This window comes from Xiphophorus couchianus, chromosome 11, assembly GCF_001444195.1.
Source record: "Xiphophorus couchianus chromosome 11, X_couchianus-1.0, whole genome shotgun sequence".
Lineage (NCBI taxonomy): Eukaryota > Metazoa > Chordata > Actinopteri > Cyprinodontiformes > Poeciliidae > Xiphophorus > Xiphophorus couchianus.
The window spans coordinates 16,631,663-16,653,805 of NC_040238.1; the positions used below are offsets into that span (position 1 = coordinate 16,631,663).

The 22,143-nt window shown below is 40.2% G+C and overlaps 1 protein-coding gene across 1 annotated transcript; it reads right to left on the reverse strand.

Moving 5' to 3' along the window:
- Positions 1-6,473: 6,473 nt before the first annotated feature.
- ltn1 (listerin E3 ubiquitin protein ligase 1) lies at positions 6,474-21,840 on the reverse strand. Its single transcript, XM_028030932.1, has 32 exons — positions 21,691-21,840; positions 21,294-21,500; positions 21,004-21,102; positions 20,370-20,600; positions 19,450-19,502; positions 19,144-19,324; positions 18,836-19,009; positions 16,916-17,106; positions 16,676-16,823; positions 16,334-16,591; positions 15,933-16,244; positions 15,518-15,727; positions 15,395-15,436; positions 15,118-15,307; positions 14,780-15,019; positions 14,539-14,692; positions 14,305-14,455; positions 13,364-13,574; positions 13,124-13,280; positions 12,919-13,032; positions 12,681-12,808; positions 12,458-12,593; positions 12,041-12,185; positions 11,232-11,445; positions 10,765-11,002; positions 10,516-10,593; positions 10,199-10,385; positions 9,935-10,100; positions 9,289-9,509; positions 7,570-7,764; positions 7,280-7,447; positions 6,474-7,194 (listed from the first exon to the last, which is right to left on the reverse strand). Exons 1-32 carry the CDS (start codon positions 21,730-21,732, stop codon positions 7,132-7,134), a joined length of 5,304 nt encoding a protein of 1,767 aa, XP_027886733.1. The 5' UTR covers positions 21,733-21,840; the 3' UTR covers positions 6,474-7,131.
- Between the last annotated feature and the right edge of the window lie 303 nt (positions 21,841-22,143).

Consider the following 22,143-nt stretch of genomic DNA (forward strand, 5'->3'; position numbering starts at 1 on the left):
ACTTCCTTTCATACTGTTGTTTCCACTTCCGAGTTTTGAAGTTGTGCTCAATAGAGCTGTGTGCAGAAGGTTTTCTGGTAGGCAAAAGAAATAAAAACACAGGCAGTTTTATTTGTTGGCAGGCTTGTGCTTAGGGTGCTTGAATGTGAACTGTGGGCACTGCCTCTGAATGCTTCAGAATCCTCTTGTGAAGGAGTCGGTTACTTTTGGCTGAAAATGAGCCTTTGAAATGCTTAGCCACTTTGCAGGCATTTTGATTAATAAAACATATTTATAAAAATAGATTTAAAATTAATTTTAAAAGCCAAACAAACAGAATATTCAGAAAAGCCTAGTGAGAGTGCTCCTAAATCAAACAGGATTTTTAAAAATGATTTCCTCACATGCTGTATTAAGATGAATTTATTATGAATGTATTTACATCACCTTTTCACATTGTGTTAAGCTACTATAAACTTTGATGTATTTTATTGGGATTTTGTGTCCTAGAAGAACTCTAAGTACAAGATTATGAGTTAGAAGAAAAATAATACTTGGTTTCCAAACCATTATTAGGTGATCTGGTTAGATGAGCTAAACTATTTGTCCTAATTGAGACCTGGTGTGTGTGCTGGAAAATTAACATTGCACCTGAAGACATTGAGCACATGGTGAAACAAGGTAGTGATGGTATGATGCGTAACTTCAGCACCGACGGGAAATTGGTCAGAGTTGATTGGAAGACAGATGGCAGACTGCTCATGTTAATTACATTTTGGATTACACATTAAAGTGCCTGGTTATACAACCCCTGGCAAAAAGTATGGACTCACCAGTCTTGGATGAGCACTCATTCAGACATTTCATGCTGTAAAACAAACCCAGATCAAAAACATGATACAATATTAAGGTCGTTCCAAAGTGCAACTTGTTGGCCTTCAGGAACACTCAAAGAAATGAAGAGAAACTATTGTGGGAGTCAGTGAATGATACTGTTATTGACCAAGCACAGGGAAATAAATATGGAATCACTCAAGTCTGAGGAAAAAAGTGTGGAATCACTCAAATTGGAGGTAGAAAAAAAAGGACACACCCAGTCTATTTCCGTTCCCTAAATGGACACCTGCCCCAGATTAGATGTGCCCGTTAGTGTGCAGTTCAAAACACCTGCAGTCATGACACCTTGGAGGGCTGCTGGACGAAGTGGAGTGGTGAGAACCATGGCTCCAACAAGAGAAATGTCCCTTGAAACAAAAGAGAGGATTGTGAAACTCCTTGAGGAAGGTAACCCTTCACGCATGGTTGCTAAAGATGTGGGCTGTTCACAGTCAGCTGTATCCAAGATATGGACCAAATACAAACAGCATGGAATGGTTGTTAAAGCCAAGCGTACTGGTAGACCAAGAAAGACATCAAAGCGTCAAGACAAACAACTTAAGGCCATTTGTCTTGAAAACCGAAAAAGTACAACTAAACAGATGAAGCATAAATGGGAGGAAGTTGGAGTCAATGTATGTGACCGAACCGTAAGAAATCGCCTAAAGGAGATGGGATTTCAATACAGGAAAGCTAAACGAAAACCAGCATTGACACCTAAACATAAAAGAACGAGACTCCAATGGGCTAAGGAGAGGCAATCATGGACTGTGGATGACTGGATGAAAGTTGTCTTCAGTGATGAGTCAAGAATCTGCATTGGACAAGGTGATGATGCTGGAACCTTTGTTTGGTGCCGTTCCAGTGAGATTTATGAAGAGGCCTGCCTGAAGAAAACAACCAAATTTCCACAGTCCTTGATGATATGGGGCTGCATGTCAGGCAAAGGCACTGGGGAGATGACTGTGGTTAATTCTTCTATCAATGCACAAGTTTACATTGACATTTTGGACAGTTTTCTCATCCCTTCAATTGAACAGATGTTTGGTGATGATGAAATAATTTTCCAAGATGACAATGCATCGTGCCATCGGGCAAAAACAGTGAAGGCATTCCTTGAAGAAAGACACATTCAGTCGATGTCATGGCCTGCAAATAGTCCAGATCTCAACCCAATTGAAAACCTGTGGTGGAGATTGAAAAAAATGGTCCACAAGAAGGGTCCAACCAGCAAAGCTGATCTGGCAACTGCTATCAAAGAGAGTTGGCACCAAATTGATGCAGAATACTGTTTGTCACTCATCAAGTCCATGCCTCACAGACTGAAAGCTGTTATAAAAGCCAAAGGTGGTGCAACTAAATACTAGTGATGTATTTTGAATGGTCTTTTGTTTATGCGTTTTTCATGATTCCATACTTTTTTCCTCAGAATTGAGTGATTCCATATTTATTTCCCTGTGTTTGGTCAATTAAAGTATCATTCACTGACTTCCACAATGTTTTCTCTTCATTTCTTTGAGTGTTCCTGAAGGCCAACAAGTTGCACTTTGGAACGACCTTAATATTGTATCATGTTTTTGATCTGGGTTTGTTTTACAGCATGAAATGTCTGAATGAGTGCTCATCCAAGACTGGTGAGTCCATACTTTTTGCCAGGGGTTGTATATATATATATATATATATATATATATATATAGATAGATAGATATAGATATATACTTTTTTACCGTCATATTCATTCAGCCTACTTTATAAATACCTGAGAAATACTAAAGCAAATTATTAATATAATTCTGCCCATTGGCCATCCTGTACTTTAACTACTGCGCTGAAAATAGAGTTAATATTTTAAACTGTTTAAGATATAAATGTGAAAAACAAAATTAAACAACATGAACATTTTTGCAAAACAGCGAACAACTCCAAACTACGTGGCTGATTTCTTTTCTCTTTGTTTTTTCCAGTTCAGTTGCTTTCTGTAAACCATTCATTGTAGTTCTGAATACCAGCCAGTTTTTGGAAAACAGCACACTCAGTCACCCGATCTTTGGTGTCCTCCACTGCAGCTGCAACATGGCAGCAGTAATAGAAAACCATAAAAGGCTTGTACGTGATGACAGACTAATACCAACTGATTTAAACTGTGGCAGACCTAGCAGACTTGTCTCTTCATAATGGCTGAGACAAATGCAGGTGTAGGAGCCAACAGCCTGAGGTCAATAATCTTTGTTTATTGCCTTCATTACGGGAAAACTGCAAATGTTAATAAAATCGATCCCTTTCCATGAGTAAAATAGCCCAGAATGTAAAGCTCCCTGCTTTGTTTTAGGATTGAAACAAAGCAATCCTCTTGATAAATTTATCTCCTGATAAATTTGCAGGATAACAATCAAATTCAGATATTGATTATACGCTGTGCCGGATTTCAAACATTATTTTACTTTTTTATTTTTGCTGCATGATGGAGAACATGAGCGGGAGGCACAGAGTAGGAGAGCAGCTGCAAAGAGGGAAGCAGAATGACTGTGTGGGATTCAATTCAACGGAACTAATATTAGCAGTTATACTGTTGGGCAAATGTGCTTGTATGGCTCAAAACACACACACACAGTAATTCGAATCCCAGAGATGAGTGGCAGCATGAAATGTTGAGGAGAGGCATGACCAGGATGTGACTAGCTTCCTGCCCTTGCTTTGAATGCTAAAAGGCTGACAAATGGGTTTGGAGGAGTTAAATGAGGACTAACCTGGTCTGGATAATTATCAGGTAACTAAGTTTGCACAAACTGGGCTGTGCAGCCACAGAGGCCAGTGGTCAGAGTGGCTACAGCCAGGATGACTGCTAATTAGCCTGATGTTGTACAGTAGGGTCATGTGAGTGGGTTAAAATCAAATAGGGGGAGAACATCTGTAACACTTCCACAGCTACAGTGCCTTCTAAATGTATTCTTTTCTAATTTTATTTAATAGACCAGCACAATTTCCAGTGCACAGATGTGAAGTGGATGAAAAAGATACAAACTTTTAAAAGTTTTTTTCTTAGGAATAAAAATCAGAAAAATGCAGCATGCTTTTGTATTAGCATCCTCTGAATCAATATTTTGTAGGAACATCACACAACCATTGCCTATATCTGCCTATCTTTGCAAGGCTGTGGGTGCTTGTCTGCAGTATTTATTTGGTCAAGAAACAGGGGGGCACTCATAAGAAAAGATTTAATAGCAAGACAGGCATGAGAGACAGCCAGAGCACCTCGAGAAAACCCACATATGAATGGGAAAAAAAAAAAAAAACGTGCACATTCTGCACAACTCCAGAGACGTTGCTAAAACTATTTTCTAGTAAAATAGTACAAGTCACTCAGATTGGCTTTAAAGCAACAGTGAACATAAATGTTCAAAGTCTTATCACAGATTCTAATTGAAATTGAAATCTGAAATTTGGCTTGGCCATTCTGACAGTTCAGAATCAAATCCCTTCATTCGTAGCTCTATTTATGTTTAAGAGTTGTCGTCCTTCTGGAAGGTGGACCACCATCCCAGTTTCAAGTCTGTAGCAGCCTCTAAGATATGCACAGCAGGATGCTTCCTCTACCATGTTTAACTCTTTGCACAGTGCACCATTTTGGGGTTTTATTTGTAAGAAAAGTCTTAGAGGTTTATGGATGCAATTTTGTTAATATTATGATGGAAAGGTTGGAGGAGTATATATTCTTTTAGATCCATTATCTGCTTCTTTCTATATAACTTTTTAATAACCTTTCCATTTATTTTTTTTTACACCAACCTAATAATGCTTAGAGTATTAGAATGACTGCTGGAGTTCATCGCTGCATCAGTCATTGGGTAAAAGGCTGGAAACAATCTGAAGAATAAGACCAAACATACACACAACCTACAGGGGAATTTGATCACAAATTAACCTCCCAGGCATGTTTTAGACTCATGGAGGAACTGGAAGTGTCCACAGAAGATCCACATATGAATGTGGGAAGAGTCACAAAAAACAAGCAAACAACAAAAAAATAAATAAACAATGAATTTGTAATCTTTGAGGGTTCCACTCCCAAAGCACAAAACAATACCTTTCCTGGCAGCGTAAAATGGCCATTGTTGCAGGTAAGTAGTTCTCCTGCAGACTTCCAGACTTTGTGTGGTAACACTGCCACCTTCTGGTGAAAATTGATTAAACGTATGCAAAGAATTGGCTTTACACAGGACTGAACTGCATGTAGTTCATAACATTTGCACCAATACTTAATCAAGCAAATAATGAGCAATAAAACTTGGGGCTATTGGTGTGAGTGTTTCTGTCAAAACTCATGAGACAGAGGGAGCCTTCAGTATAAATATTTATGCCTGCCAAACAGATCAATGGCAATTAAAAAGGTCAAGGGCAGATGATGATGAATGTCCGTTGTATGTATTGATAAAATTTGACCACAATAATGAATTACAAATGACACACTTACACACAAGCTTCAGACAGCAGAGAAAATCAAAGGGATTAATTCATTGATCATGCTTAATCTGTCATAATTAATTCCATAGGAACAACGGTGATGAGAGCAAGTCTCCATTAAGCAGATAAATTATTCAGCAGGAGGATGTGGTGGACCCAAGACAAATGAGCTTGTGGGACCGGTGCAGCAGCCACGGACTAAAGCTAATTACAGGCCATTCTTGGAAACAAGCACCGTTTTTTTGTTGTTGTTTCGATATGCTTATTTGGAAACCTTACAACGGGAGGCGTAGGTTGGAAGTGGGAAAAGCTTCACCTTGATTTCAGCTGATTTGACTTTATTATGTCTGTCATGCACAGTCTCAAGCTGTTCATGTCATATATATTAAATTTACTGATCACATCTCTTTATGTGAAAGTTTATCAATTAGGGATTTCATATTTATTTTATTTTTTTTGTTCGGATATACTCGTTTTTAAACAAATAAAAACCAAAAACTGCGAGTAAATGTGATTTGCAGCTTTTGGAGTCCCATTTCTGAATATAGACTGTTCTCCTTCCTATAACGCAAAGAATATGCATTGGATTTTGGTTGCAAACATTGTTTAGATTTTTTATTAAGCTTGCAATAAATTAGAACATCAATTTCTACGAAGAAAAACCAACATAAAATATTTTTAACACTGAAAGGCATGTTCATGTACCATATTTATGGATTCAACACTTTCTCTGATCGCTTTTTGCATAAATTATTACATCACTGTGACATGGAGGCAGACAGCGGAGACTTCCTGTTGCTTTGATAGCAGCCTTCAGCAAACCTGATCTCTCATCTTCCTCTTGAAAAAAAAAATCCCTTCGATTTTCAATGGGGGTTTAGGTCAGAAGAGTTCGCAGGCCAAACCAGCCCAGCGAAATCATGATGATTAAATCAGGCAGTGTGGGCAGGTAAAAAGTCCTACTGGAAAATTAAACCAGTATCTTTACTAAAGCTTTTCAGTAGAGAGAAGCATGAAGTGTTCTAATATCTCTAAAGCTTCTGTTTAAAAAAAAAAAAATCAATTAAGAGAAAAACAATTTTATGTCAAAAATTGGTGGAGACGATCCAATATATTGACACCTATGAGGTGTATTTGTGATGAATCAGGACATTTTATCCAATATAATTTAGGATGTTTTATTCAAATTACTTTTCAACATTTACAGGTGGATGTAGGCACAGGGTAAGACACACAGGCCCCGATATTTGTGTGCATTTGGATATTTTATCTTAAATTCCTGTTTCCTCCTTCTGACAGATCAAATGTCTCTAATCAGGCAGTCGCTTTACACTCCTAAATATTAGGAAGTTTTTCATCAAAAGCTGACTTGGATCTACCATTGCTTCAACCAGCTTTTCACACCTCAAGCTCTTTTTCATATTTCATAACTCATTTTTCTTCCTGTGATAAATCAAATCAGTTTAATCACAACGTTTTCTGCATGTATGTGGGGACTCAAAGAACAAACTGCTACATAACAGGAAATATAAAAATCACATGAGGGCACTGATCTTTCACATAAGCAATACAGGAAAAGCACTGCTATGTACACACAGTTTGGGCATTAACCCACATGTCTGAGTATGGACATATGGGAGGTTAAAATATGAATAGCTCTAGATTTTACATAATTTCTCCAGATTGTTTTTAATTACTTGAGTAATCCAACAAATTATACAGCATTCTGGAAAAAACTTGTGATAACATTTTGTATGTAAGCGTCCAGTTCTCCAGTAAGAGTCGTCTTCTTTCATCCAAAGCAGACACAGAGGACTAAAAGAAGGTTTCTCTGCAGAGCGGGCAGGTGGACTTGTTGCTGGAAGTGAACCATTTGTACTATAGAAAAAGAAAAAGGCAATATCAAAGCAGGCTGCCACTGGTTGCTTAAAGTAAATTAATACTTCAATATCACATGTCTCACCAGACAAGCAGAATGGAACTTCTTCTTGCAGGTACGACAAGCTTTCTTTGGCAGGGAGTAGTTGGAGCCGTGAATAACAGAGAAACAGATCATGCAGTCCTCGATGCCCTCGAAGCGCTTATCGACGTTGTTCTTCCACAGAGCCAGGCCCTCCATTATGCTGCCGTTCTGACCGCACAAACAATGTTGTTGTTTTTCTACCTACTAATCCCAGCAAATAAAAATACCCGGCACTTTAAAAACACCTGAGTCTTAAGTGCCTTAAAAGAGTGTATCGATTGTTTTTCTACCTGATGTGTGAGGTAGGTGCTGAGCTGCAGCATCCAGTTCCTCCACTGCTGCACGGCGACGCCCACACGTCTCCCACTCTCCACAGTGATAGAGCCCAGAGGGTAGTTCTGCGGCAACTGAATCACCAACTCGATGTAGATATCATCCACGGAGTATATGGCAATCACCTCTCGCGCTGCTGAGCGGGCTTTAACCTGAGGAGACATGATTAAAATTTATATATATATAGTCTTAACACCATAGGGGAGTCTTCCAGTCAGATAATCAGGCAGCGGATATACAATTAAACACCCAGATCACACTTAATGGACTGACACAAATGAGAGTTCATTAACTTTAACAGAACAGTATAATGTTGCACCTTCGTTAAAGTGCAACGATGCATCACAAAATTTGGTTAATGATTTAACATCATACCTACTGGCAAACAAAAGATGGAAAAGTTTAACAAGTTTCTTCTTCTAAAAAAAACCATCTAGTTTAGAGTGAAAAAGGACCAAGAAATGAAAGGTGATGGGAATCAGTTATTTTTATCTTGACTAGTGTATGGAAATGTCAAAATCCTATCTTTTTTTATTCTGTGAATGCACCACCCAAATCACCAAGACAAGCCAACAACAAAACTCTGATGTGGATGATGTTATTTGGTGATGCAACTCAAACTTAGCCATAATGAAGACAGAGGAAGCACTGGGATGCTGGAAGCCTTTTGTACAGCATGTCAGCTGCTCATTTAAGTTGCAGAAGAGCACAAGAGTCAAAGACCGTCGGCGGATCGCAGAAAGACTGAAAAAGCCAGGAAATGATGCTATAATCCAGTTTAACATGTCAACTCTAAAATTATTGTTTTTGAATAATTATTAACGTTTATGGTAGGCTTTTCATAGAGAGACTAGGAAGTCTAGACGACGAGTCTGGATCAAACTATTTTCAGTGCCGTTCTTCGTATTTTACTGCCCTTAGCAATCTGTATTGTCTACAATCTGTATCAGCAGAGTTTAACTCATAAAATTAAGAGATCAGAAATTGGCTATTAAATTCTGATAGGTGAATTTCCAGATGACAGTGTAAATTGTTTTCTCTTTTTAACCCTTTGGGATCTGTGATCCCACTGGTATGATTACACCATGCAACATTTTCAAAGGTCAGTAGCAAAAAAAAACACTTTTAAAAAGTGCAGATTTTAAACTAACCCTAATTTTGGTTTGATGTTCATTCATCATGTAGAGCTAGTGATCTGATAGTAAGTTAATGTTAATCCAAAGTGTATAAGCTTAACGAGTCAATATTCAGCCTTTTGTTTCCTCCTCTACCTTAAAAAGTAAACTTCAAACTTATGGTAAATATGTTTTTGACGCAGTACATGAAACGTTAAACTAAAACCAAGCAAAAGGGGTTCTAAGCTTCCCAGAGGCTTTCACATAAGAAAATATAAAAGCCTGCACCAGAAACTAGAAACTATATTCTAAATCAAGAGAACATAGCTGACAAATCAAGAAATCTATTTCTGTTATATATGTATATATAGAAACAGCTTAAATGTGCTACTTTCCATTATGACATGAGTGATTAGCTTGCATCTATTAAACTTGACATTTTAGAGCGACTTAAGTCTAGAAAATTACCGTTTCAGAGCGGGAACAAATTAAGAGTTTAACAAATGCTTTCTGAAGGCCGTCTTGTTGGGTGTGCAGAGTGCATTTAGCCCGCTAACTTACAGTCATGCTGTCAAACATCTGAGTGCTGTCGTGGACCGAGGAGATCTCCTGGGCCGACAGAACAGGACTGACGTATTTACTGGTGAACTTCTCCACTGCAGAGCTCACTCTCTTCTCCTGGCTGTTCCACCACAGACGCACCATGGCGGGCAGGTCCTGCACTGTGCTGTAGTACACACTGCAAGCCAGGTGGGGGAGCTCCCACTCAACGCCAACGTTCTCTGCAGTCAATTCACAGCACGGAAAAAATGAAGAACTCAGACCCTTTTAAGCTTTTTATGAATTTTGGTTTTTATTTACAGACTCAACCGTTAACGTATATGATTGGGCTGAACACACCTGCATGCCGCATGTCAAAAATATTTAGATGTTAAAACTTTGAAAAACGTGGAATTTTCCTTCCACTTAACTATCCTATACTTTGTATTGATCTATCACATAAAGTCCCAAAAAATACATTGAAACTTGTTGCAACTTGGTGTGAAAAGTGGTGCAAACACATTTACACAGCATCAGATCTTATTTCATTTGCTTTATACGTGTTCTTAGCAGGATTTGCTGAATTGATGGGTATAGTTTAAAATGTGCAAACATTCAAAGGATAGGAATAGCTTTGCAATATACTAAAAGTTTCAAAGTGACTTACTGTCAACTGTGAGAAGCAGACTCTCTGTGAAGAAAGTTTTACTCTCCTTTGTCTCTGTCCCCTGGCCCGGGCAAATCGGGTTCTCAGGCATCAGTTTGAAGAGATGGAGGAGCAGCTTGTTAAGAGAGCAGCTTCTCTTCAAATACTGAGCATAATGGGCACGCAGCTACATAAAAAGAAAAAAAAAGTGTGACAGTACATCAAAACCAACTCCTTTAGTCTTCATAAACCCACTCTTGCAGTAGAAATTAGACAAAGACTCACATGGGAGGGGGAGGATTTGAAAAAAGTAAGGAGCAGTTTCCACGCAAGAAGGTAAGCCAGTATGCAGGAGTATTCCACGCTGAGAGGCTGGACCACTGCAAACTCTCCCACCTGAAGCGCTGCCAGGATGCTGTCACACAACTCTTCACAGGTCGACAGAATGGCCATGAGCGCAGCTGGAGGAGATCTGAGATCAAACAACCACAACTTGGAAAAAACTATATATATATTCGTTTCATTTTATTTATTGTTTTCATTTCTTTTTTTTCCAATTATGCATTGCGATGAGGCAACAGAATTTCCCCACTTTCACTTACAGACATGGCTCATCTCTGTCATCATCAGACCTATTGCTATCGCCTTCGCCATCACATTCAGGCAGCTGTGGCATCACTCTGCATTGACAAAAGAAAAAAAAGCTTTTTTAACATTGTGTGCAAAACTTCAGCTAACCTGACAGCACGGATCTGTAATGTTGAACAAATTCAACACTATAGATCAGACTTACTGAAGTGTTTTTCTGACAGAATCGAGCAATTCTCACAATAAGAAAGAAAAACCCTTACTTCTCCAGCATATGGTGAACAGTCACCTGCAGAGGCCTGGCCTTGAACAGCAGCAGGGGACACAGAGTGTTCAGCAGGGTCTGCAGAGGCTCTGGCAGGTTGGTCTTTTGGTCCGCTATAAATCGTGGCGGCAGGGAATTTTGGTTTAGTTGCTGGACTGGAACACAAGTCAGAGCCAAACCAACCGACTGGAGAACAGCCATGGGGAACACAGGATCATCCGGTTCAGGAAAAGCCTCTGATTGAAGCAGAGATAATAAGTGAATGAAGATGTTAAAATTAGGACTGGCATTTATATTATTTACAATGTGAGAAAACAACCTATCTGGATTGAAATCTTATTTAGGAGAAATCCATTCTTATCCATTTTGAATACTTCAAATGTAACATTCAAATGTTCATGGAAAATCATGCGCACTGAGTAGTACCTGAATTATTTTCAGGCAACATAAAGGCAACACACGTACCAGTGATTCTCACTGGCAGGGGCAACAGGAGGTTGTAGATTCCCTCTATGAAGAAATCTTTCCATTCGCCGGCCAGCTCTGTTGGCAGCTTCTCCAGGACGTCAGAGGATGGCGCCGCGAAGAACTGGTTCAGCGTCACGATCAACGCAGCGTTCTCGCACACAAACAGCTGCACCCAGGGGTTCCACAGACAGCTCACATTCTCACTGGCAGTCTGGGTTTAGATAAAGTTAAAAACTGAGTTATGGTTAAAAAAAAAAAAAAAAAAAAAGCAGCTCAGCTAAGAGAACCTGATGACAGGAGAAGTATTATTCATGAGCTCCACAAATCTGGTCCATAAGAATGGCAAGATAAAGCATTTGTTAAAGGGAAGACATAAGCCATTCATGGAGAAGAATGTAGTTTAGTCAAATTACAGTCAAATTTAACTCTTTACTAAAGTAACGTAACACAACTAACAGCCCACAGTGATACATGGTGGTGGCAGCATCAGGCTGTGGGCTTGCTTTTATTCACTAAGGACAAGGAAGTTGGTCAGAACTGATGGGAAACTGGAAGGAGTTTAAAACTGAGCAGTACTGGGAAGAATCTGTTGGTAGAGCAGAGTCGTATCTTCCAGCACGACAGAGACTTCAAACACAGCCGGAGCTAAAGTGAAATAATCTGTGGCAAACTTTGAAAATTACTGTTCCACAAACGCATAGAAATGTGTGGTTGTGATGTGATAGAATGTGGAGTGAATAGCTTTGTGAGGCAGTCTAAATTATAATACAAAACAATCTCAAAATCTCATGTGAGCTTTGTCTCACCTCCAACCAGGCCAACATAGAGCAGAGCAGAAAGTCCCACTGGTTTCCCCCAAGAACAGCTGGACAGTGAGTCACCGACCAACACAAGAATCGAATCATCTCCACATTGAGGTTCAGCTGTTCAGATGTCGTATCGGACAAGTCACTGAAATACACAAATGTGGCTAATTTAACAGCAATAGATGAACTGATCTGTAACAATGTCAGTCGGCATTTTCTATGGTCCTGAAAGCATAAAGTGCTTAATCTACAGATTAACCTTGTTTTTTAAAGACATGCTGCAAATCTTGAACATGTGAAGGAGCCACAATGTTAGAGTGTCAACTTAGAAATTAACAATTGTAGTATAACTGCTTAAATCACAGGAATATCTGCTAGTGTTAACTCAATAAAAATGTTAAAAGTTGCTTCAGTCACCAGCTAAAGAGAAACCAATCCTCTCTGCTGTTCCTCCATTCCATCAGAGTGGCAAGAACAGCCTGAATGACCTCGTCTTCTACCGGCGTGTTGGCGTTCAGGCAGCACAGCAGCACTGCCAGACTGCCATAAACATCTGCAACACACAGCCAACAATTACTACTTGCATATACAGTATAAATCTGTAAGATATAGATTCCTGTATAGTGCTACGGTATCTCACTTTCTTCCTCTTGCCAGTTGATTATTCCAGCAGTAGCCAAAGCAATCAGAGTTTCTCTGTCTTCTTTAGCCATAAGTGGGCAGAGCACCTGCAGTGTGCTGAGTTTGCTCAGATTCACTGGGAAAAGACTGATTAAATAAACATATTTAGTATAAAACAAAACAAGAGCTACAATTTCAGAGCTAAAAATGTTCCAAACCCCCCCCGAAAATCAAATACGTTCTCATAAATTACTAACCTATCTGCACTATCGTAAAGTCTTTTTAGAGCTCCACTGCAAGTGGCTGCCAAGTTGTTGGTGTGGATGTAGTTTTCTAGAGTCAGAGTCCACAGACCTCCATCTGTCACAGACCTTATGGTCAGAAAAGGAGAAGAATTTAATTAGAAGATCATATTTAAAATTACTGTTAGAAAAATGAAAGAAAGCCCGAGGTGAATCTGACCTTGAGTAGAGGGTCTCTAGTAGAGATTTCATTGGAACTTTGCTATGGAGTCCAGCTGATAGTCCCCATTCAGCCAACAGGTTGCGATAAGCAGATGCTACTGGGGGCCGGAAATCGAGCTCCTTACACCACTGCAGCGCATACAACACTTCTGAAACTGTTGAAAAGGAACAAACTTATGAAAGCATCGAAAACTGGTGGAAGAAAACAACTTTGTTCTTAACAGAGTCCTGTGTGTACCTGTGCCTGTAAGGTTTGGGAGGAATGAAGAACATGGCGCCTCCTTTTGGCCAGAAGCTAGAACTGCAGCAGTCTGGGCCACAATTCCCAAGACGGCACAGACACAGAGGTGAGCTGGCAGCCTGTTTGAGTCTCTGGACTTCCACATGTCCTTAGAGGGTTTTTCACAAACTCCTCTGTGACGGTTGGACAGCAAAGGAGATTTGACCCACTGAAGACAACAAGTGAAAAATAAAAAATGGAGGTACCACATGAATATTGCATGTTTTCTTTGTGCAGTGCCTTGCAAAGTATTCCTACCACTTAAATGTTTGTTATTTTGTCACTCTAAGAGGACAAACATCAATTCATTTTATGGGAATATTATCCAAGACCAGCACGAATTAGTAAATAAATTTGAAATGGATGAAAAATTGCAGTTTCCAAAATTTTTACTCAATTCTAAATATGGTGAAATGTATCAAGACCCTTTTCATCCTATTGGCCTAAAATAAACCTAGTGCAACCAATCATCTTTAGAGGTAACCTTACCTATAACACCTTGGTGTAATTTAATCTCGGTGTGAATGCAGCTGTTCTTTGAACTGATCAGTCTGTTTAACATTACTCAACAAGAGATTAAGTAACATACTAGACAGGTCAGGGGAAGAACGTTTGGAAGAGGGTTAAGGCTTCAGTTAGGCAATAAAACAAAAACATCTGATAGAAAACTGTTCAATCCATCATCTGAAAATGGAAAGAGTAAATCAAAGATTCCTAAATCTGTCACATAAAATTTCAATAAAATACAATGAAAAGTAAAATGTCTTGCTGTAATGTAGCAGCATTTGAAAAAGTTCATGAGTAGGATTATTTTTGTGAGGCCTCGGTAAAATATTCTCTTTGTAATCACTATACAGATGTTCTTGAATTTTCCCATAGTCAGGTACGGACTTGCTGACCTGAGGAGACAGGGCGTGTCTGATTCTGGTCCACTCCGTCTGGCTCGGTGTCAGAAGAGCAAAGAATTGGCTGAGGACGGAGGATGCTTGGCCGCCAACGGAGACGATTGTTTCCACTAAGCTTTGGACAGCTCTGACTAAAACCTGCAAGCTAAAACAAACAAAAAAATAATAATAATTCAAGATAACACAACAGACCAATCAAAAAAATAAGATGCATGTACAAAGATTTACCCTTTAATATCGAGATTGCTGGTCAGAAGCTGCTTCATGACCCAGACGGCTGCACTGTGCAGGAAGCCGCCTTGGCGGACCTCGCATTCACAGTGTTGCACCAGTGACCTGACTCCAGCTGCACACACTTTCTTCAGCTTATCCAACAGTGATTCTGTAAAAGTAATGGCAACATGAAGTTGCTCTTTCTTTCTCTCACAGCTTAATTAGACATTTTTGTGCAATGCGTGTGTCAACCCACCAGACAGGTGAGTGTGTCTTTGATCTTGCGCAGTCAGCTGGAAGACGGTCAGCAGGAGCTCCTCAGCAGAGAGGAGCAGCAGGCAATCCTGGACGGAGCAGAAGAAAGAGGAAGCCACGTCGCAGATGAAGGAGATGAGTGGCTCCATGTTGCCCGCGTCCGACAGACTCTTGGTCTCGGACAACGTAGTGTGGAGCTTCTCCAACATTTTCTCCATGTACACCTCTCCTATTAAAGACTCTAAACACAAAACACGTCAAAATGTAAGACGCATCATCTGTTTTGTCAAGCAGAAAGAAACTCTTTGCAGTGTTTCTGCACAATTTCTCTTGAGTTACCATTGTTGTTGTTCTGAGAGAGAACGAGGCCAATGAGCGTCCAGCTGTTGTTGCTGGTGGGGGTTTTGGGAGCAGTCGAGTTGTGTTCCATCTTGCAGAGCTCTGCAGTCAATCCCAGGAGCTGCTCGCCCAGAATCGAACCTTTCAGCCAGTTCCTGCAGCTTGCCCGAGTCTTGGGATCTTTACCTGCCTTTACAAGGTAGGAAACAAAGTCAAGAAGTCTTTTCTAAACAAAAACCACAAACTAATTTCAGTCTGATGAAAACTGAATATTTACTCTCTGAATAATTTGCAGGATAATTCTCCACTCCAAACCCATCTAGAAAGAAGAGAAACGGACCATTAAAAAAAAAAAAGGTAAAACTGCAGTTGGATATCAAACAAGTGAGGATGAGGTTACCGTGGTGATGTGATTAAGAATTTGTGTGGTCTCCTCCTGGCTGCAGCAGGACAGTGAGCTGAAGACCATCTCCACCAGGTGCTCGGTATCGCTGCGGCCCACCTCCGCCAGCCACACGACCACACGCCTCAGCAGAAACTGAACTGCTGGATTTTTCTCCCCCGTCCATTTGTCATCTCCAGGTTTAATTTCATCAAATTCAAGTAAGGTCTGAAATAAGTAAAAATGTAAGATAAAATGCATCCTAGTCTGAAGCTAAAAATGCCACTTTAGGAGTTCTAGTTTGAACGTATTTACAGACAAAGAGTTGCACAGTGTACAACATTGTAAAAGTCATCGCAATATAACTTATTTTACTTGACTAGATTTTGCACCAAAGAAATTGTTGTCAAATGAAAATAGATCTTTGACTTACACTGAAAATCCTGGGCGTGTGAAAAGACTGTAGGAGAAGGGACAGAAAAACAAGATGTTTCTCTGAGTTTTTCTCATTCACATGCGCGAGGCACAGCTGAGCCAGCTGGCACACGGCGTCTTCAAAATGCTGAGTCTGTAGGGACCCAAGCGCCTTCTCCTGCACAGGCTCCGACACAGTCTGCGCAAACTTTTCGACTCCCTCTCCCTGAATTACTGATTTCTCTTCCTCTTCTGTCTTTGTGAGACACAACCTGACAGATTTCTTCTTCTGGGTTTGTTTTTTGCTTATTCTCTCAGGATTACGCATGACCTGGAGAGATTCAAGAGAGAAAACAACTAGCTCTTATTTCAAATGTATTTTACTTGACACATTTTACTAAAGCATAAAAGTAAACTCACCTGCAGCAAAGTGGCTACGCCTTCCAAAGCCTGAAGATCAACGTCCTCGTCGTCGACAAAACGCACACACAGGAGACCGAGTTCCTCCCAGAAGTCAGCTAAAAGTCTCTTGAAGACATCCTTGTTGTTATTTTTCTCGCCTTCACAGTGTAAACCCGCCCTCTTCTCCCAGGAAATGAGCATTTCGGTGATCAGCAGAAAAAGAGGCCCATTCTGAAGGGAAGGATTTCTAATAGCCTTTTCTATCAACGGTAGGAGCTGCAGAAATAAAGCAAAACACTTTAAGAAACATCTGAGAGGTAGAAAATGTTGGGAAAATTTGGCATGACAGCATGACCACACCTGCTGGGAAATGAGCATGCTCCTTATTTTCTCCTGGGACTGCTCGTCCCCGGCGTTCTGCGTTATGCTGTACCTCAAGCACTCGACAAACGACGTCACTATGACTGCGCTCTCCGACGGGCTCGTCGCCGCACGCTCACTGGACAGGCTGACCAACACAAAACGCGCAGAAATACGGGAATTACTTTTGGAAAATGCACATCAGGTAACATTTCACATATAAAAACACAAACAAGTTACCCTTGCAGGAATGCGGTGTAAAACGTGGTGTAGAAGTCCAAGTCAGGATCTGTGATTTGCTGCGGCAGTTTGCTGAGGAGAGGCATGAGATTCGGATGGAGCCCTTTAGCCATGCCTTTACCTCCTTCTTTCAACAAAGCCCAGAGTTTAGGAAGAAAGCCTTTCTTGGCATTTACATGTGTCCAACAATCCTGAAACATTTAAAAGAAAATTAAGAAATCACACGGAAGAAACTATGGATTTTAAAGAAAATGAAAAATGAGATGCATTGCAGGAAAAGCTAAATATATCCATGACTGAGTTGCGTTTAGAACCACTTCAAGAAGAACTATTTGTTTTCTGTATTTATCAGCCTCTCACCTTATTGAGGAGGAATTCTGACTCACTTTTTCCTAATCTTGTTTTAGACAACTCTCTTCAAGATTCCAGTCTTGATTTTGTTTAGTTCCCCCCCCAACTATGCTGTTAAAGATCTGATGTCTTCAGGATTGTTTAATGACCCAGTTTGGGTCAAGCTCTAGCTGTCTCAAAATTCCCACTAGAATATCCTGGGAGAAGATTTCATAGTGGTCTCAATACCCTCTTTCACCACAGTGCTGTTATTCAGTCACAAACACAAGACCCTCTTTATGCTCCTACTGGCCGTTCATAAATCAGCATATTAAGCCAGATATGTCCTGCACAGGAAGCATCTGTCAAACATCTCCAAGTCTTTTGGGGGAAAAAACATTCAACATGTTTTTGTGCCTCAAAAGATTTGGATTCATTATCCTGGGATTTTTAACAGCCAATATTAGAGATGTCTAGTCACTAACTGACACAAACAACCATGTCTTAAGTCCAGAAAACTGTTCCATCTCTGCACACTTTAGTGTGATTCGTTAAATACATTTTAATGGTGAGACAGACCTAAAGAATTTAGTGAAAGGAGCTAATGACTCCAATGTCTGGGATTTTTGAGGCTGCAAAACAAACCCAAATCATCACACCTCCACACCACATGCTTATCAGCCATTATGAGCTGTCAAAAGCTCTACTTGTCTATACTGAAGTCCAGTAGTTCCTTCAATTGCAGCTTTGCAAATTGAGTCATGCTACCGTATTATTTGTAGGCGGAAGAGACATTCTCCTGGCTATCCTTCCAAACAAGTCAAAACAAGTCAAAAGCTAGAAATGACTAGTCAAAAGCTACTCATTTCAGGACAATTCTAGTAGTATTGTCCTGAAATGTAACATTTAACATACCAACTCAGTCCTGTAAACTTTGAGATGCAGGTTTTGGGTTTATTACACAGCCTAATGCCAACTATTAAAACGTTTAGCAACCCTCAAGTGTTTTTCACTCAGAAATATCCCTCCTTTGTTTCCTGGTAACAAAATAGGGAATAATATCTTTTCACCTGATCTACCAATAAATATACAGAATGTAGTTTTTTTTAGTTGTATTCTCTTTGATTTACCTACTGATTTTACTATTAAAACCAATTTTAGACCAAATATAAACATATAAAGAACAGCTTTTGTTTTACTCCCCAAACAGGAGAGTGAACATGCAGGTCCACTGTCCTGCATGTTTTAGATGTTACTCTGCTCCAACAGAACTGATTCAGCTAGTCAGGAGTATGGCAGCAGAGAAACCTAAAGCAGGGGTGCCAAACTCCAGTCCTCAAGGGCCGCTGTCCTGCAGTTTTTAGATGTGCCACATGTACAAAACACTGGAATGAAACGGCTTAACTACCTCCTCCTTGTGTAGATAAGTTCTGACCTAATTATTCTGCTTAGGTGTGGTGCAGCAGAGGCACATCTAAAAGTTGCAGGACACCGGCCCTTGAGGACTGGAGACTGTGCCCTAAAACATGCAGGACAGTGGACTTTGAGGAGCAGGGTTGGGACCCTCTGGAACGGGTCGTTCAAACTCACAGGAATAGTGGACATAACATGAAGAACTGCCTCCCACACGTGAGGAAGCACAACAGGGTCTGTGTCATCGATACTGAGGAGAACAGCAGGGCACAGTCGTGCTGCTTCACTCTGAACCATATCTGGTGTGAATTCACACAGAGCACACTGCATCTCAAAAAAGGCTCCTCTGATCTGTGGAGCAACACACGGGGTTAGGGCAACTCAGTAATGACAGACAAGGAGTCGCTCTAGTAACAAGAGCTATCGACGCAAATGTTCTTGTTCAAATCTCCTCGCGTTGAATGTGAACGTCATTTAATGCACACCTGTGGCGTCTTGTGCTTGCTGTATTTCCAGAACTTCCCAGAGTTAACCAGTAGAGCCAATCTTTGCTGCAGTGCTGCCCTGTCATCCTGAAGCAGCAGGGAAAGTAGCTTCTTCACCCCCAACAACGAACTGGTCAGCATGCGAAAATATTTGGTTTCTCTTTCCTCTTCTGTCACACTTCTGTTGAACAAGAGAAATCAATGCCTCAGTAAATCCTTTTTTGTTTTTCAAAAGTATATCATTACTGCACACACACAAAACAGGAACAGACAGAAGCTAAGGTTAAGTAAAAGTTTTTAACATACTGTGAATCACTTAGAGTGTCTGCGGTTTCCTTTAACAGAACATCTTGAAGCACCTGCAACACAGTCATAAAATTATATGAGTCTTACATACTTAGGACTTTTAGAAATATTCAGTTTCTTGTCACATCACAACCTTTGTATTCAGTTCATTTTCCTGTCATAGCTTTCACATAAAAATCTGGGAAAGCAGTTGCCTTCCGTAATGATTAATTAGTAAACTGAGACCAACTGTGTGAAATTTAATCAGTGTAAATGCAGCTATTCAGACCTCAGAGTTATCAGAGGTGTGTTTGACAACATTAGTAAATAAAGAGCATTAGAGGAAAAAAAGGAACATAGCATGTGGTTCAGGGATACGCTTAAAAACAAGTTTAAGGCAGGGTTATGTTTTAAAGCAATAACCATTGGAGACAATGTGAAAGAAGGTTCTCTGAGGTCAGATGAAAACAAAATTCAAGATTTTGGACACATAAAAAGGGCATTGTGATGTAAAAAACTACACTTTAACAACCTAAGCACACCATCCCTATGGTGACACATAATGACGGCAGCATCATGCTTTAGGATCGCTTTTCGTCATAAGAGACACTGAAGCTGGTCAGAACTGATGGGAAGATGGATGCAGGTAAATACAGGAAATTCCTGGAAATGTTGACCAATTGAAATGGGCAGGAGTAAATCTCAGTCATGTGTTAAAATGGTGTAGTCAAAGTTCAGCTCTAAATAAAATTCTGTGACAAGACAGAAAATACCCTCAAACTCTGTTATGCACATAAAACCGAAACAAATTACACCGATGTTTGCAGTTGCACAATTACATAAAAACCTTTAAGAGTAGGGATATTAATGCAATGTATCAGTTCTGCGTATTTTAGCACAAGAATCCACATTTCTGCAGAAAAGTTAGCATTTCCACTCACAGTAAGGATCTCGTCCTTGCAGAAGCTGAGAGCTTCAGGTTGTTTAGCAGGCGAGAACGCAGCCTGAAAGGCCTGGCAGGCGGCAGAGGCTGCGGGTGTGTACGTGTCACACTGCGACAGAATCCAGTGGCCCATCAAACTCTTCAGAAAGGGAGCCAGGCTGCGACGCACTTTTAGCACCAGCTGTTCAAAAGCTTGCTGAGTGGCCTCCCTGATACGGCGGTCAGGGTCCTAACAGATAAAATGAGAAATAAAGAAACACTTTAATGCTTGACTGGAAAATTAATTCAAAGATTAATTATTTCAACTATTAAAAACACTAGAGATCAAGACCTATATTTATTTTATTAAGGATTAAAATGAGAATAAAAGGTGCTGCAAGTCCTTTGAGGCCATTACACTATTAGTTACATTTATGCATCAAATCGTGTCTCTAACGTTTAGTGCATCACAGTACACACTTAATTGTTGTGCATATGAATCAAAAATCTAGTTATTTTGTTTTAAAGCTTAAGGAGTAGGAAAACAAATGGCCAACTTTCATCAGTGGCAGATTGGTTTAGCAAATCATATCATGTAAAGTGACTATGCTGAATGGATAACTGTGTGGATGCCAGGTGAATTAACAACTTACCACTGATATCTTGCAGTAAATTCTTGGCCAGTATGGCAGAACTCCCTTCACCTCTTCTGCATCCCGTTCCTGACACATGGCCCCAAAGTCCTGCACTGCCTGGGAAGAACAAGCTTATCAAAAACACTTTCAATGATAAGAGCTCGAAGGTGATGTTTCTACTCATGTTCTCAGAACCTAATTTTTACAAAGAAAGCAACACATTTCGCTTACAAGTTCGCCAGAGCATTAAATATGCATATTTGCCTGATTCTGCAGATCAACATTCAGAACATCCAGATCAAGCTCACTTTCAGTCTGGTGACAACATCCCTCTTTGAGAGTTTCCTCAGCACCAGGCGGAAATCAGCATCCACCAGGTTGTCTATTTCCTCCGCTCCGTGGACAGCTGGGACATAACTCAGCTCAGAGGTGACCGTCGTGTCGAAGCCCACGAAGCCCGGGATGGCACCCCCTTCCCGGGCCAGAACCTCAGCAGCTCGGCCGCTGCTGGACGGCTGATTACAGGAAACAATACGTGTTTTCACACAGCAATGGAGGTAATAAAAATACGCTTGATGGTCAGTTTATGGTCATCAAACAGTTTAAACATGCGTCGTTTTAGCTGAAACCACGAAATTTGTATTAGCTCGTGTTAGCTCACTTTGTACCGTCTACGCTGTTTCACAGATATTGGTGGTTGCTTACCCGAACATTTCCTTTTGTTCGTTGTTTGTTCTTTCCCCCCATGGTGATCTTCCTACATTTGAACTCTTTAACTTATACAAATGTGTTCTTACTAGCTCTCACATAGGGACCCCAACTCGGAAGTGACTCCGTCCTACGTCACTATAGACGTTAACGCATTTAAAGCAACAAGCTGAGGAAATAGTCCCTCTCCTCGCTTTTTGTATGAAACAAAATATGTTCGTCATATGATTGATAGCCAGGCATGTTGTAAATATTGAAAGCCGCATCGAAATAATTAACTTAATGGAATTCTGTTGAGTCGATTTTTATTTCTTAAAAATATAAATTCCGAGTTTTCCGAACGCAGCAAACGAAACAAACCACGTGACTTCTATGCTTTCCTTTCAAAATCTTTCAAAATAAAGCAACATCCGGAAAAGTAATTGCGAAATAGAGCTCAAAGATCACAAG